The sequence below is a fragment of the Pan troglodytes genome, chromosome 20 (genome assembly GCF_028858775.2).
Source record: "Pan troglodytes isolate AG18354 chromosome 20, NHGRI_mPanTro3-v2.0_pri, whole genome shotgun sequence".
Classification (NCBI taxonomy): Eukaryota; Metazoa; Chordata; class Mammalia; order Primates; family Hominidae; genus Pan; species Pan troglodytes.
Window position 1 is genome coordinate 4,150,006 of NC_072418.2, and position 13,515 is coordinate 4,163,520.

General features: G+C 66.4%; 1 protein-coding gene across 1 annotated transcript; it reads right to left on the reverse strand.

Moving 5' to 3' along the window:
- Positions 1–321: 321 nt before the first annotated feature.
- KLF16 (KLF transcription factor 16) lies at positions 322–11,813 on the reverse strand. The gene is made up of 2 exons (XM_024351807.3): positions 11,012–11,813; positions 322–2,678 (listed from the first exon to the last, which is right to left on the reverse strand). The coding sequence occupies exons 1-2, from the start codon at positions 11,466–11,468 to the stop codon at positions 2,377–2,379; spliced, it is 759 nt and encodes a 252-aa protein (XP_024207575.2). The 5' UTR covers positions 11,469–11,813; the 3' UTR covers positions 322–2,376.
- Between the last annotated feature and the right edge of the window lie 1,702 nt (positions 11,814–13,515).

Genomic DNA, 13,515 nt, shown 5'->3' on the forward strand with positions numbered 1-13,515 from the left:
GTGTCACTGTGCCTCGGTTGCCAGGCAACAGGGCGGGCGGGAAGCTGGGCGGGGGGCGCAGCTGCGCCAGGCGTGGGTGACACCCGGCGGGCGCAACGCGCGCTGCTGCAGGCAGCCCCCTCCGCGGGGCTTAGGGCTAGGGGCAGGGCATTTTGTGTCTCAGCCAGAGGGGCCTGGCCAAGACCCCCTTCACTAGCCCGCTGCCTCAGTTTCCCCACGAGGTGGATGAACTTGGGACCACACTGGTGGGTGGGACAGAGGGGTTCAGAGCGTGCCCACAGGCTGGGGACTGCCACGGGAGAGACCACACACACGCTGGAGTAGGGTTTAAAAAGGGGCTTGTTTAATTAATTAAATACAAGGATGAGGCCAGGCAGTGCGGGGGAGGGGCGCCACCCACGGAAAGCACACGCCTCTTGGAGCCGCCTCCCCTGCAAACGGCTGGAACCAGGTCCCAGTGATCAGCGACTCCTGGGAGAGTGGAGGGGTGGGCGCAGGTCTCTCCAAGCCCCTGGACACTGGAGAGGGGCCCAGTTACAGAGTTCTGGAACCCACAGCCCTACCTACCCCTGCTCCAGACAGGCCCCTGCCAGGGCTGGGGCCAACCAAGACTCACAAAGGAAAACGGGGTCCCAGTCCCCCACCCACCCCCACAGACTAAGGCATCTCTCTAGCGTTGCCAGAAGAGGGTTTGAGGCTAGGGACAGAGAACACAGAGAGCCGAGGGCTGGATGGGGCAGGACCCTCCGAGCCCAGCTCCAGAAGGGCGTCCCCTGCCTCCCTCCCCCCAGGATCCCAGGCACCCATCCCTGGATCCTGCCAGGCCGGGGCTGGGTCCAGGTGCACACCAGTGCCATCCAAAGCCCCCCTGTCCCCAAGCGAGAGGCAGGACGGTTCTGGAACAAAAGGAGGTACCAAAAACCTCCTGCAGCCAACAGTGGGGGAATCCACCTTTCTGGGTCTGACATGGAACCAGGGACCCTTCTCATTCCAGGCTGGGGGTCCTCAATACCCCCCCAAGAGGAAATGCAACCCAGGCCACAGCAGGACGACCGCTGGCAAGGACACAAAGGTGGCCCCCGAGGAACAAGTCCCCACCCCACCCAAGTTCAGCTCAGAGACCCCCCCCACACACTCACACCCCCTGAGGATGCCGGACCACCCATGGGGGCCCAGAAAAAAATGAATCCGTGCCTGAAAAAATATTCTACCCGGTGCAAAAAAAACGAGCTACCCCAGGAGGCTGCACAGCCAGCCCTCTGCTTCCAGTCCACGAGGCAAGACCTCAACCACGGGCCAGGGCCCACCTCTTCCAAGCACCCAGGAGAAGGAGGGGAGGCCAGGGAAGCAGGGCCGGGCCAGGCTGCAGCCCAGGCCCGGAAGAGCCTGCAACCCCGGCGGGCATGGGCTCCACGGCCCCACCTGCAGGCCAGGGAGGGCAGCGCAGCCCAACGGCCGCAGTCGTCAAGGGAGAGTTGATTGTCACGTGATACCGCAAAGGCCAAAGTCAGCAAGGCAGGGACTGGAGGGCCAAGCCCGGTGCCAGCCTCCCCTGCAGCCTCTCTCACCCACCCACCCAGAGAGGGGGAGCTAGGGCCCCCACACCCGAGGACAGAGGAAAATAAATAAACCAGCATTCCCTCCCGACCCCACTGAGTCAAATGTTCTTTGGAAGAACCCAGAGGTCCCCTCCCTCCCCATCCCAGGTCTCAGAAGCAACACCTGGAGCCCCTCCGGGCATCCTAACGCCGCCCCACTCCTGGCTCTACCCCCGAGGTCTGGGGGGCCAGGCAGCCCCTACCGTGGGCAGAACTTGTGGACACCTGAGATTGAGTACCCGAATGGGGGGTGGCTGGGCTGCACCCCCATTTCCCTGAACTACTCCCATGGCTTTCGGTGGGGTGGGGTGGGGTGGGGAGAGGCAGGGGCCATGTCAACCCCCGACTCCTCTATGGCTGTCTGCACACTTCATCCCAATCTGCAGGGATGGGGCAGGGGGTGCTTTCCCCGGGCCGGCTCCCAGAAGTCCACTCCACCCCCCCAAACCCCACCCCGGGAGGGGGGCAGCAGGGGGTGGTGGAGAGCAGAGGGGAGGACCTCCTAGCTGCCCTGGGGGGGCCCCGTTGCACAGATGGGAAGAAAGTTAGTATCATGGCTATTTACAGACACAAGCCCCCGTCACCCATCCTGAGAGCCACCTCTGAGGTCAGGCAGACCCAGGTCCAGTCTCAGGCCCCCTCCTCACTCTCTGGAGGGGGGCAGGGGTGTCTTCAGGGTTTGCCCATGGCTGGAAGGGGCCCAGGCTCCCCGTGGGTCCTCACTACACCCCTGGATGGCAGAAGCATCCTGGCGGTCAGGGTGGGCTGCACGAGGGCCCTACAGGCCTGCGGGGGCTGGGCTGGGCGCGGGGCTGGGCGCAGGGCTCCCGGCCAGGCTGCAGGGCAGCGAGTCGCTGGGGGAGGTACTGCGGGCACCAGGGCGCCGGAGCAGGTCCGGGTGGAAGCCGGGGTGGCGGCGGGCGTGCTTGGCCAGGTGGTCACTGCGGGTGAAGCGCTTGGAACACAGAGGGCAGGAGAAGCGCTTCTCGCCCGTGTGCGTCCGGTGGTGGCGGGCCAGCTCGTCGGAGCGGGCGAACTTCTTGTCGCAGCCCTGCCAGTCACAAGCAAAAGGGCGTTCCCCTGGACAGAGAGACAGAGACAGACAGCGGGTCAGTGGGGGCGGGGGGAGATGACAGACACATTCCAGCAGATCCCAAAGGGTGGCGGGCATTTGTCCCGTGCCGTTTTAGAGACTGAGCTCTGGGTGTGAATTTAAAACATGGAAAAGCAGGAAGAATACAACCCTTACCCACCCTCCGGTGGCCCAACCCAAGACCCTAATAAATAATCCTCTTATTTCCTACCAGCTCTTAGAAAGGACTCTTCCGGCGAGCCCAGAATCTGTTAACCGTAAGTAACCGCCACAGACCCCCAAGGCTGAAGCTCCCCAGGCCCTCGCAGCCTCTGGCCCCAGGCGGGACCCTGGCAGGGATTAGCAAAGGCCTCCCAGTGTCTGTCCCAGGCACAGGCACGCTCAGAAGGCATGCTCGGCCTTCAGGCTGTCCCTGCCCCCCACCCAGGGGCATTCAGGGGCCTCCATCTGTGCATGATCCCCTCCTTTTCCAAATGACCACCTGGGATGCAAAGGCTGGGTTAAGGGGGTACAATCATGGCAACTTCCCTAACCCTCCTGGCCCCTCCACGAGCAAGGGGACATGGGAGGAACCCGCAGGCACAGTCAGTCTGGGCCCCGATCTCGGGGTGTGGTTAGATGGAAGACAGGCAGGAAAGCTCACAGGGAGGGGAGGGGGCGGGGTCTCCTGGGAAGGGGCGGGGCCCGGCGGGCTGGACTCGCCCCACCCCCACGGGACAGATGGCGCTGGGCAGGGGCGGGCCACCACCCGGCCACTTCCTCCACAGTCCCCTCCCACTGCCAAGGCCGGGCCTCGCCCATCCTGCCCCTAACCAGCCGTCGCCATCTGGGCCTGCCTGTGCGCCTCCACCGGGTGTGGGTCTTTGCTCTAGAACTGTGCCACCCGACCCCCTTCCTTTAGCCGGGGTCTCACGCCCACAGCATGTGGCATCGTGATGTCAGCGTCTCCCCAGCAGATAGGGGTCTCCAACGACTGGGGAGGGGCAGGTCAGTCCACCTCCACCCAGGGACCGGAGCAGGACAAAGGGCCCTGCATCCCCGAAGCTCCCACCCTTTCGGGCCCTGCACCAGGTACCCGGGACCCTGGCATTCCCGGACGTTATTCCCCGTGACACCCCAGGGTTTTACAGGGTGGGTTGTGTGGATGGAGACTGGACGTGCATGCCCCTCGTGGCACTGGTTGGAGCCCTGAGTAGCGAGAGAGACGTCAGAACCAACTCCCCTGAGTGGCCCCAAAGCCTATTCTCAAGGAAGCCACAGCAGGGCCAGGAGGGTTTGTAACCCGGTGGGTTACAAACTGGGCAGCACACGCCCAGCACTGGAGGTTGCTCTGGCCCTGGGAGCACTCCCACTGGTCCATGAAGAACTGCAGCCAGCCAGGGGCCTGGAAGGACCCACAGCAGGGACCATGGTGAGGGGTACAGAGACAGCGGGAGGGGCACGGCCATGCTCAGGGTGACCCAGTGACATCTCTGCTCTAAGATCAGGGGCTGCCCTGGGGAGCCCAGCTGAGGAGGGGCACGGGAGGGTGGAGGGGTCTGCCCACTGAGGGGCACCAGCGATCACCCGTGACCCAAGAAGAGCTGGAAGAAAAAACCTTCCCTTCTCATCTCATCCTTCCTCCCTGCCACACCCCGACACCCTCAGCAAAACAAGACTGCAGACAGAGACCAGCAGCCCCCCTCCCCAAGAGGTTGTGAATCCAGGCAGCTGGAGAGGGGGAGAGACCAACTGTCACCAAGACCAACAGTAGCCTCAAATCCCTGGGGCTGCCTGCTCCACACCCCAAGTCTCCCCCAAGCAACCCAGGATGCAGCTGGGGTCGCGGGTCCCCCCCAGCTGGGGGCCGTCTACAACCCAAGCAAGAGGCGCAGAGCAGCCCTGGAAGGGACCCCACTCCCATCTCAACCACTGGGCCCTGACAGCTCCCAAGGGCCTCAGTCTGGGGACGGGGTCTGGCTGTGGGAGCGCGGTTGGAGCAGACCACGGGATTGGGGCTCGCACCCCTCCAGGGAACATGCCGCCGTGTCGCCATCTTGCAAGGCACAGGCGGGGAGGCGGCAGGAGGGAAGGGGGAACATCCCACGGCTGGGTGCCGGGCAGTCAGTTGGTTCACTTCCCCTTTCAGGGCGGCGGGGCTGGTCCCCACTCCCTCTCCCCCAGTTCCACTTTGCAAGGAGGAGCAGGTTGCCGGGGGGGGGCGACCGGGGCAGGGGCGCGCAGCCGCTGGGAACACAGCTGCCGCACGTAGCTCGGCGGCGGCGGCGGGGACATCCGCAGCCCCAGCCGGCCCCGCTCACGTGGTCCCACTCCCGCCGGGGCCAGGGGGCCCGGGCCAGGGTCGCCTCTCCGGCTTGGGTGCCTGCCAGCCCCGCCCCGCGCTTGGAGACTGAGGCGCGCACATGCGCACGTGGGTGGCGGGGCAGGGGGTGCACGGGCTACCCACCCCCGCTGCGCTGGGCGAAGCGCCTCTGCGAAATGCCAGGCCCTGCCTCGCACACAATCCACTCGCAGGGAGGAGGGTGGGGTGAACTTGTGGGGGCCCAGAGCGCGCTGGCTCCTAGCCGGCCGGGCCCCCAGGTGCACAGCCACCCAGCTGCTCCGCGCTACCTGGCCTAGACGCAGCACCCGGAGGATGCGGTGGGTGGGAACAACGCGGGAGGGCAGTGTGGGCGGGGCCGCGGTGGACTTGACCCTCTGACTCAGGCTGGGCCCGGGTGAACTCAGGACAGCCTCGGAAACAGGCAGGCTCAGAAAAATGGAGTCCAGGAAGTCCTGGAAACCTGGCCCGGCCCCGTCTGAGCCGGCACAGGAGGGGCCTGGAGACGGGACTGCGGGACTGTGCCAAGGGCCCTGGTTCCGACAGGGAAGCCTCACCTCCTGAGCTTGTCTGGGGGGCCTTGGGGTGGGGAGGGGGGCTGTGGCCGGCCGCCTGCCGGGGCACTCACGTCCATCTAACAGGTGGGGTCGGGTCTGTAGGGGAGGGCACAGGCGGGGAAGACCAGCCCCAGCCGCAAAGCAAGCATCCCAGGAGAGCCAGGAAAGGCTGGGGCTGGGGAGGCCTCTTACCCACCCAGGGAGGGGAGGAGTTCCTGAAGGTGATCTTTGAGCAGGTTCTATAGAACCGAAAGGCAGCTGCTTCTGGGAGCCGCTGCAGAAAAGGGGGACACTGGTGGTCAGGCCCTGCCAGCCTGGGGGTGGGGTCTCGAATACTATCTGCGCCATAGCAACCCCCACACCCACTCTGCCCCCAGCTCCCCTGACTTCCCAAAGCCAAAGCTTCCTTCCTCCCCCATCCCCACTCCTCCAGTAGACTTCCCCTTTCCAAACCCCCTGCTGTTCCCGCCAAACACGCAGGCAGGCATACCCGCCCTTGTGTCAATCCCGTACCTCCCCACGTGCCACCTGCCAGCCAAATCCCATCGCCTTCGGGATCCGTCCAGGCCCCACCCTGCCCCTCCCAGCTCACGCCTGGACTAGTGCAGTAGTCCAGCAGCTCCCGCCTGGGCCACCCAGACTGCGCTTGGCTTTCCTGAGTTCCGCCCTGGCCTAGGGTCAAAACTGATGGCTGATCCTGCCCGGAGCTTCTCTGAGCAGCAGTGCCCCTCACAGTGGCCTGGTGCCCCCCAAGCACCCTTGGTCAGCTTCTCTGTCTTTGTACCAGGCTTCCAAAAACGCATGTATCTTGTGGGTGTAATATCTGCACCCCTGCACTCCAATGGGAGCTGAAGGCAGGCACTTCATTGACAGCTGGGTCCCCAGCAATGCCCAGCACAGGCCTGGCATACAGCAGGTGCTTAATGCATATCTGTGGAAAAGGAGAATGCAGGCCTAGGGGGTCAAGTTCTGGCTCCAACAAGAGCAAGGGCAGATAATGTTTGCTCAGCATCTTGAATACTCCCGTCCTCCCCACCCCACCGCCAAACTATCACTACTCCCTTCTACATAAAAGGAGGCCCACCTGAGGCCCAACCCAGGCCAGGACCTTCTGCACCAGACTCTGGGTACCTGGGGGTCGGCAGGGGACAACCCCCTCAAGGACCCTGGCGCCTGTGTAACCTCTGTTCCAGAAATGGTCTAAGCCAGGGTGGTGCCCCCCGCCCCCACAGCTCACCCCGCTGGTATCATGTGCCTCCTCCCCACCGATCTGGGCTGCTTTTATCAGAGAGCCTGGGTGGGGGTGGTTATCGCCCCCCACAACCCTGGGGGAGCCCTCCCCATCCCACTAGCTGGGGCACCTGCAGGCAGTTCCAGCTGCTCTCTGCACTCTGCAGGCTGGAGAGGCAGTGGGTGGGGGAGGGCAGTCCCTGGCCCCCTACCCCCCACCCCCTATGGCCTGGCACTGCCCCACTCCGACCCTCCCCAGATAAGCTGCCAGTTCTCCCAAGCTCTGCCCACCAGCACTGCCATCCCAACCCTACAGGAGCGCATAGTTCTGCCTGGGGGTGGAGAAGAGAATGAGGTGGGGCATGGCTGCTTCCCCCTCTGGGCCTCAGTTTCCCCACCCACCTGTCCTCCTGGGGCCCTCTTCAGCAAGGGATCAGAAACCTGGCAGGCACTCAGACACTCCTCTGCACACCTCGTCCTGAGGAGTCTCCCTCCAACCCAGTGCGTAGACCAGCACGCCTCGCTCCCTCCCACATCTCGTCCTGCCCTCCTCAACCCCTCTCTGATCCTAATCCCTTCTCCATAAATGGATTTGCCTCTGCAAAGCCCAGCCTGCCTCACTGCCACCCCCGGCATCCCCACCCTCGGGATTAAGTGCAGGGATTCACCTTGCCGAGGTGCCCCCTCCCCACCTCAAGTCCCTACCTCCACAGCAGACCCCAGAGCCAGCACGCCCTTCCTCTCCCATTCCCTGCCCCACCCAGCCCAGTGGGCCTCAGGCTGCCTCCTCCAGGAAGCGCTTTCCGTCATCACTAGCATCCCTGTTGCCACCCCCCACCCCGCCCCCCGCCACCACGGACACAGTTCCCTAAGTCCTGGGGCGCGGGGACTGGGATGCTGGGTGCTGGCCTGTGGCAGGGGCTCACCAAGACCTCTCAGATGCAAATAAACGGGACTTCAGAGTGGGATACAACTGGGGGTGACCCTGCAGCCCCCTGGGGGGCACCTGACAAGGTCTGGGGACATTTGTGATTGTCACGACTGGGGAGGGGGTGCTCCTGCCATGGAGTGCGTAGAGGCTGGGGACACTGCATAGCCCCCTGCAGTGCCCAGGACAGCCCCTCCCCAGAAAACGATCAGGCCCCAAATGTCTCGGTAAGTGCGGAGGAGAGAAGCCCTGGGTGAGAAGAACCCTTCCAGGTCTGAGCCCCTCTCCTGGGGAGGGTGTCGGCAAACCCTCTGGAGGTGCAGGCTGACGGTGTGTCGGGCACTGGCATGCCGGGGGCGGGGGGGGGGCCCCTCCGGGGATGCAGGGGGTTTGGAGAGCAGGGAGCCGACAGCCAGCCTCTCCTCCCGCCCCCGCCCCAACTCGCTGGCTCGCTCACTCTCCGTAACCATAGCAACGGCGTCAACATCACCCACAGCTTCCAAAGTCCTTCCCCGCCCCACGCAGGGGAGAGAGAGAGCCGAGAGCCGGCCGGGCTAGGATAGGGGCTGTGGGCCAGACCCAGGGGACGGGAGGTGCAGTCCTGCCGCCTGCTGCCCCCATGAAGAACATCCCACTGCTCCCCTGGCCTCCTGGCTCCCAGGGCCAAATGTGGCCGAAATCACAGGTGGGGCTCCTCCAGTGTGCCTCAGTTGGTTTATCTGTAAAAATGGGGCCAGGCCACGACTGGTGTTCCCTTTACAGAGGAGAAGCACTCCAGGCAGGGGTGGGTGGGGGTGGAACTCGTTCTCAATGGCCCCCGGGACAGCCCTGCAGCCACCGGTGACTCGGGTTCGTCTGCAGATCTTTCCCGGCCTCCACTCCATTCAGGGACAGCCCTGCAATGGGGCTCCCTCCCAAAAAACGCATGGCCTTCCTGTCCCCCAAAACCAGCTTAACAGCAGCCATTCCCTCCCTCCTCCGGGGGCTGAAAAAACCAGACCACTTTCCACTAGAAGAGGCCGTTTACACAGACCCCTTGGTGGTCCTGGGGGCTGGGGAGGCCCGGAAGAGGAGCCTGGAAAGCCACAAGTATCCAAAACCCTTTGGAAACCGAATCCAAGGTGCCTGGGCCTGGGACTGCCCTCCCAGTCCCCAAATCGTTACTGTAAAGGGGGCTTTGGAATGGGACGTCAGCAGGCTCAAGGGGTGGGGGAGGGTGCCAGGAGATCCACCCTGCCCTCCCCCACCACACAGGGTAGACGGTGGCGCGTCATCAGCACAACTGCATCCACCCCTGGGGATGTCCGACTGGGCACCCCCAGGCCTGTTTCTTACTGCAATCCCGGGATAACAATACTGCCTTCCCAGGACTCCAAACCCATCCCTCCCCTCCCTGCTGGCTTAGGGACCGCTGCCCCAATACCCGGGGGCCTATGGAAGCGCCTCTTGGGTGCTACTCAGGGAGGTGGCCATCCCGTCCACTTAACCCAGAAACTCAGAAAACCCAAATGGAGCTCTCAGGCCACGTCATCTGGCAAGCAAAGAATGACCTGGGTAGACAGGTGGGAGTCGCTTTCCCAACAGGAGCCCACTTCAACCCCCTGTCTGTTCAGATCGGCCAACTTACCCCCAAAAAGCCAGGGCACTCCTGGACCCCTGCCCACCGCCCGGAGAGGCACCTCCCTTTCTGTTCCCAACGCAGCCTCGCCATCTTCACAGATCCCCAATGTCCCTCCCCGCGGAGATACACGGACCCCATTGCCCTCAAAAAGAGGTAACACCCTGGGACCCCTCCCCCGAGGATGTGCGGCTCCTCGCAGAAAACGCAGACCCCACCCAAGTCCTGTCTTGACGCCCTCGGTTCCCGTCTGTGTCTCAAGGTGGGCAGAGCCTCCAGGCCCCTGGGACCAGGACAGGGACTGAGCGAGGGGTGAAAAGAGTGCAGAACAGAGAGGGGGCGGCCTGCAGGCTACACACCACCACCCCCACCCGCCCTCCTGCTCTCCACCCTCAGGCGTCCCAGCGCGGCTCCCCATACCCCAAAGATGGACCCTCAATTCTTCCGCAAGGCATTCGCGGCCCCTGCTCATCTCAGCCCCACCACTCTGGACGGCCCACTTCCCTTCGGCTGCTCCACGTGTCCCTACAATCCGAGCCCACGGACCAAGCCTCCTTGGAGTGTCCAGCTGCCCAAAGCGGCCACCGCTACGGCTATGAAATAGAGACAGCATCGCACTCTTGATAGAAATGAGAAAATTGAGACCCAGATCGGGTAGAGGTCTTGTTTGGTGGCGAGGCCAGAATGCCAAGCCCAAGGGCAGCCGCACAGCTTTCCCCCAGCCCCGCACCCTCCCCGGAAGGGACAAGCACCTCTAATGCCCAAACCAGGGCCGGCCATCAAGGCCCACCGTCCCCTGTTGCCCAGTCCAAACTCCCAGTCCAGAAAGTGGAACCCTAGGAGGGGACGGAGTGAAAAAATACAGCCAGGCCCACCAGGCTCCCGGTTCCCCTCGCCGCCCCGGGGACTGCGCTAGGAGGGGCGTTGGTGTAGCCGAAGCGCTCCAACTACGCGCACCTTCCCGAATCGCCCGCCAGGTAGGGGTGAACAAACACGCCGGGGAAATACAGCAGTGTGGACCCGAGCCCCTCGAGGGTCCTCCATACTATAAAGTTCCCCCGCCCAGACTCAGGCCCCAACCCACGCTCCTAGCCTCGCCCTCCCCCTCGTTAAAATACAGAGAACGCAGAGAAAACGTGCCGGGCTCCCCCCATCCTGGCCCCACGCCAGGTGCTCTGCCGACCTCTGGGGAGAATCCGCGCGGCCACCCCGGCGGCGGCGACGCGGTTCCTCCTCCATTTTCACAGATAAGGAAACTGAGGCTGGGGGAGGGGGAGGACCCAGAACCCCAGAGCCGGATGCTCCAACCACGGTGCCCACCGCCCAGACCAGAACGCAAAAGAAAAAAAAAAAAAAACGGAACAAGGCCCAGAGAGGGAGAGAGGTGGTCTGCCCAGGAGTCTCAATCCCGCCCGCAGACCTCGCTGGGCCCCCGGAGCCGCAGCCACTGCCGCCGGGGCGGCCATCCGCTCGCCGCCCGACCGCGTGGCCGCCACGCCCCCCGCGCGCGCCCCACCCACCGAGGCCCCGCCCTGCCGGCCGGCGCGGCGGCGGCCCGGGCGCGCCCCCCTCCCCGCCCCCCACGCGCCACGCAGTTTCGGGGTCCTGGCGGGGGAGGGGTCTCAGGCGGCCGCCCCCGCGCGGGCCGGGATCGCGGCTGCACTCACCTGTGTGCGTCCGCAGGTGCGACTTTAGGTGCGAGGACTTGTAGTAGGCTTTGGCGCAGTCCGGGAAGGGACAGCGGTGGCTCTTGGCGGCGGCGGAGGGCGCGGCGCCGGGGGCGCGGCCCGAGGACGGGGACGAGGCGGCTGAGGAGGAGGAGGCGGGCGAGGCGCCCCCCGGGGCGGCTCCGGGCCCGCCGCGCAGGTCGGCCAGGATGCTGGCGGCCAGCAGGTGGGGCGCCGCGGCGGCGCCGGGGCCCGGGCCAGAAGCCGCGGGGGGCGGCGGGGGTGGCCCCGGGGTCCCGGGCGAGGCGGCCTCGCGGCGCGCCGCGCGCACATCCAGGCCGGCGGCGGGGCCCGCGCCCTCGGGGCCGGGCCGCCCGCGGTGCACCACGGCGCCCGAAGAGATGGCCATGAGCACGTCGGCGGCAAAGTAATCCACGCACGCCACGGCCGCCGACATGCCGGGCAAGGGCGCGCGGCGCGGCGGGCGGAGCGGAGGCGGCAGGAGCGGCGTCCGTCCGGCCGGCGGCGGCTGCTCGAGTGCGGGAGGCGGAGGAGGAGGAGGAGGCCCGGCGCGCGCCGCCGCCGCCGCCCGCGCTCGGCCTGCCCCGCCCCGCCTGACGCGCCCTGACGCACCGGAGCCCGCGGGGGCGGCCACAGCCCGCCCCGCCCGGAGGACGCCCCCTCGGGGCGCCGCAGCCACGCCCCCCGCCCGGCGCGCCCTCCACCACTCTCCAAGCCGCGCGCGGCCGCCGGGGGCGGGGCTCGGGCCGGAGGAACCCGCCCCCCCGGCGCGCCCACTCCGGCCTCCGCCAGCGCCCAGCGTCTTAGGCCCGGAGCGCGCCCTCCCCGCGCTATGGTGCAAGGCCGGGGAGCCCCGCCCCCTCCCGGCGCGCCCCACTCCAGCGCGCGCCCCCGTACCCTTTCCCGGAGCACCACCCCCTCAAGCCGGGGCGGGAGGCCAAGGACCCCGCCCCCTCTCCGGCACGCCCCTCCTTCCGAGAGCGCGCCCCGCCCCATCCCGGCACGCCCCTCCCTCCCAGAGCGCGCCCCGCCTCCTCGCTGGCGCGCCCACCCCACGGCGGGGCGCGCGGCCGGCGGGAGCCCGCCCCCTCCCCGGATGCTTCCCCCCTGGCCGCGGGCGCGCCCCCGTTCGCCATGGAGGAGGGCTCCGATCCCCACGTGGCCGGGGTTGGAGGGGTGCGGAAGCGGCCGGCCCCGCCCCCAGGCCACGTGCGCGACCCTTCCCCCCTCTTCTCCCGGCCTGGGGCCCTGCTTTGACCCCGCACTCAGGCATCTGCTCGTCCTCTTCTCTGGGGTTCCCCCTCGCCGCTCACAGAGCCCCTCGGAGCCTCCCGGCCGAGACACCCGGTATCCCGCGCCCGCGGCGGGGCCTGGGAGGGTGGAGCAAGCCTGCCTTCGTTCCTCTTTTTGCCCCCAGTTCCGGAGCTACTAGAGCGCGCCCCACTGGGGGTGGGGAGGGCCTGTTGGGTCCCAGAGGGTCCGGGATAGGGGGACGGGAAGAGGGGGCCGAACGCAAAGGGCTGGGCTGGGCTGGGGGCGCCTGAGCGGGTCAGAGGTTCCCCGCCCTGCTGGGACACCGGGGTCCGGGGCTTCTCTTTCCATTCCCAGGCATCGATTCTTGGGGTTCGGACGGGAAAACTGAGGCCAGGTATTGGGGCCTCCCGGCCGCGAGGACGTCCAGGCCAAGTTGTTAAATATTGGGGGGGACACCAGGGACGCGGATGGCCCAGTTCGCAGGCCCAAGGCGGCGGGGGCACAGAAACTGGGCGGCCCCCCTCGGTCGCGACCGCGCTCCCGCCCCTTCCCAGCTCCGGCGGGGCGGCGGGGACTGCGCAGTGGCCGGAGCTGCCTCCAGGGGGCGGAGCTGCTTTGGCCTGCGGCGACCTCCTGCTCTGGGTTGGGCATGGACAGAGGCCCTGACCCGATTCGGGGCTTCTCTAGCCCCATCCCCCGCCCACCTGCAACCCCAGCTGATGCCCTGAGGCTGACCACTGTTCCCTGGGTCGCCCGCACTGCGCCTGGGCTCAACCATGCTTGGTTACGCCAGCTGAGCCCTCCCTGGGCCCCAGTAAGCCCACTCCACGTGGCTGGACAGAGCGGAGCCGAGAGAGAGAAGGTTCAGCGAAGTGTGGGAGGGCACAGGGTGCCCTGCACACACTTGCCCCTCTCCTAGGCCTGGGCTCCAGAGCCCTCTCTGCACCCCTACCATTCGGTGGGCGCTGGGGGTCGGCGTTCCTGCTCCTGCTGGGCCTCTGTTGTCTTTGAACTTCTAGGACGGTGGGCCACTTGGGCAGGTCCCCCAGGTCCCCACCATCCCAGCAGCCCCCAGGGTCCTGGAATCCCGCATTGGCTTGTGGACGGGTGTGTCTTGAGGCCTCAGGGTCCACACCCAACCATGCGTCTTCCACTGATGTTTTCTGGGCTTAGAGCAGAACCAACCAGCCCTGCCCTCAAGGGGCTTACAGTTGTAACTGGGAGGCTAA

Excerpts from the sequence above, each read along its gene's own strand:
- KLF16 (XM_024351807.3), bottom strand. The coding sequence starts at position 11,468 with ATGTCGGCGGCCGTGGCGTGCGTGGATTACTTTGCCGCCGACGTGCTC. Across the intron at positions 2,679-11,011 it reads GCACCTGCGGACGCACACAG|GGGAACGCCCTTTTGCTTGT; the intron begins GTGAGTGCAGCC and ends CTCTCTGTCCAG.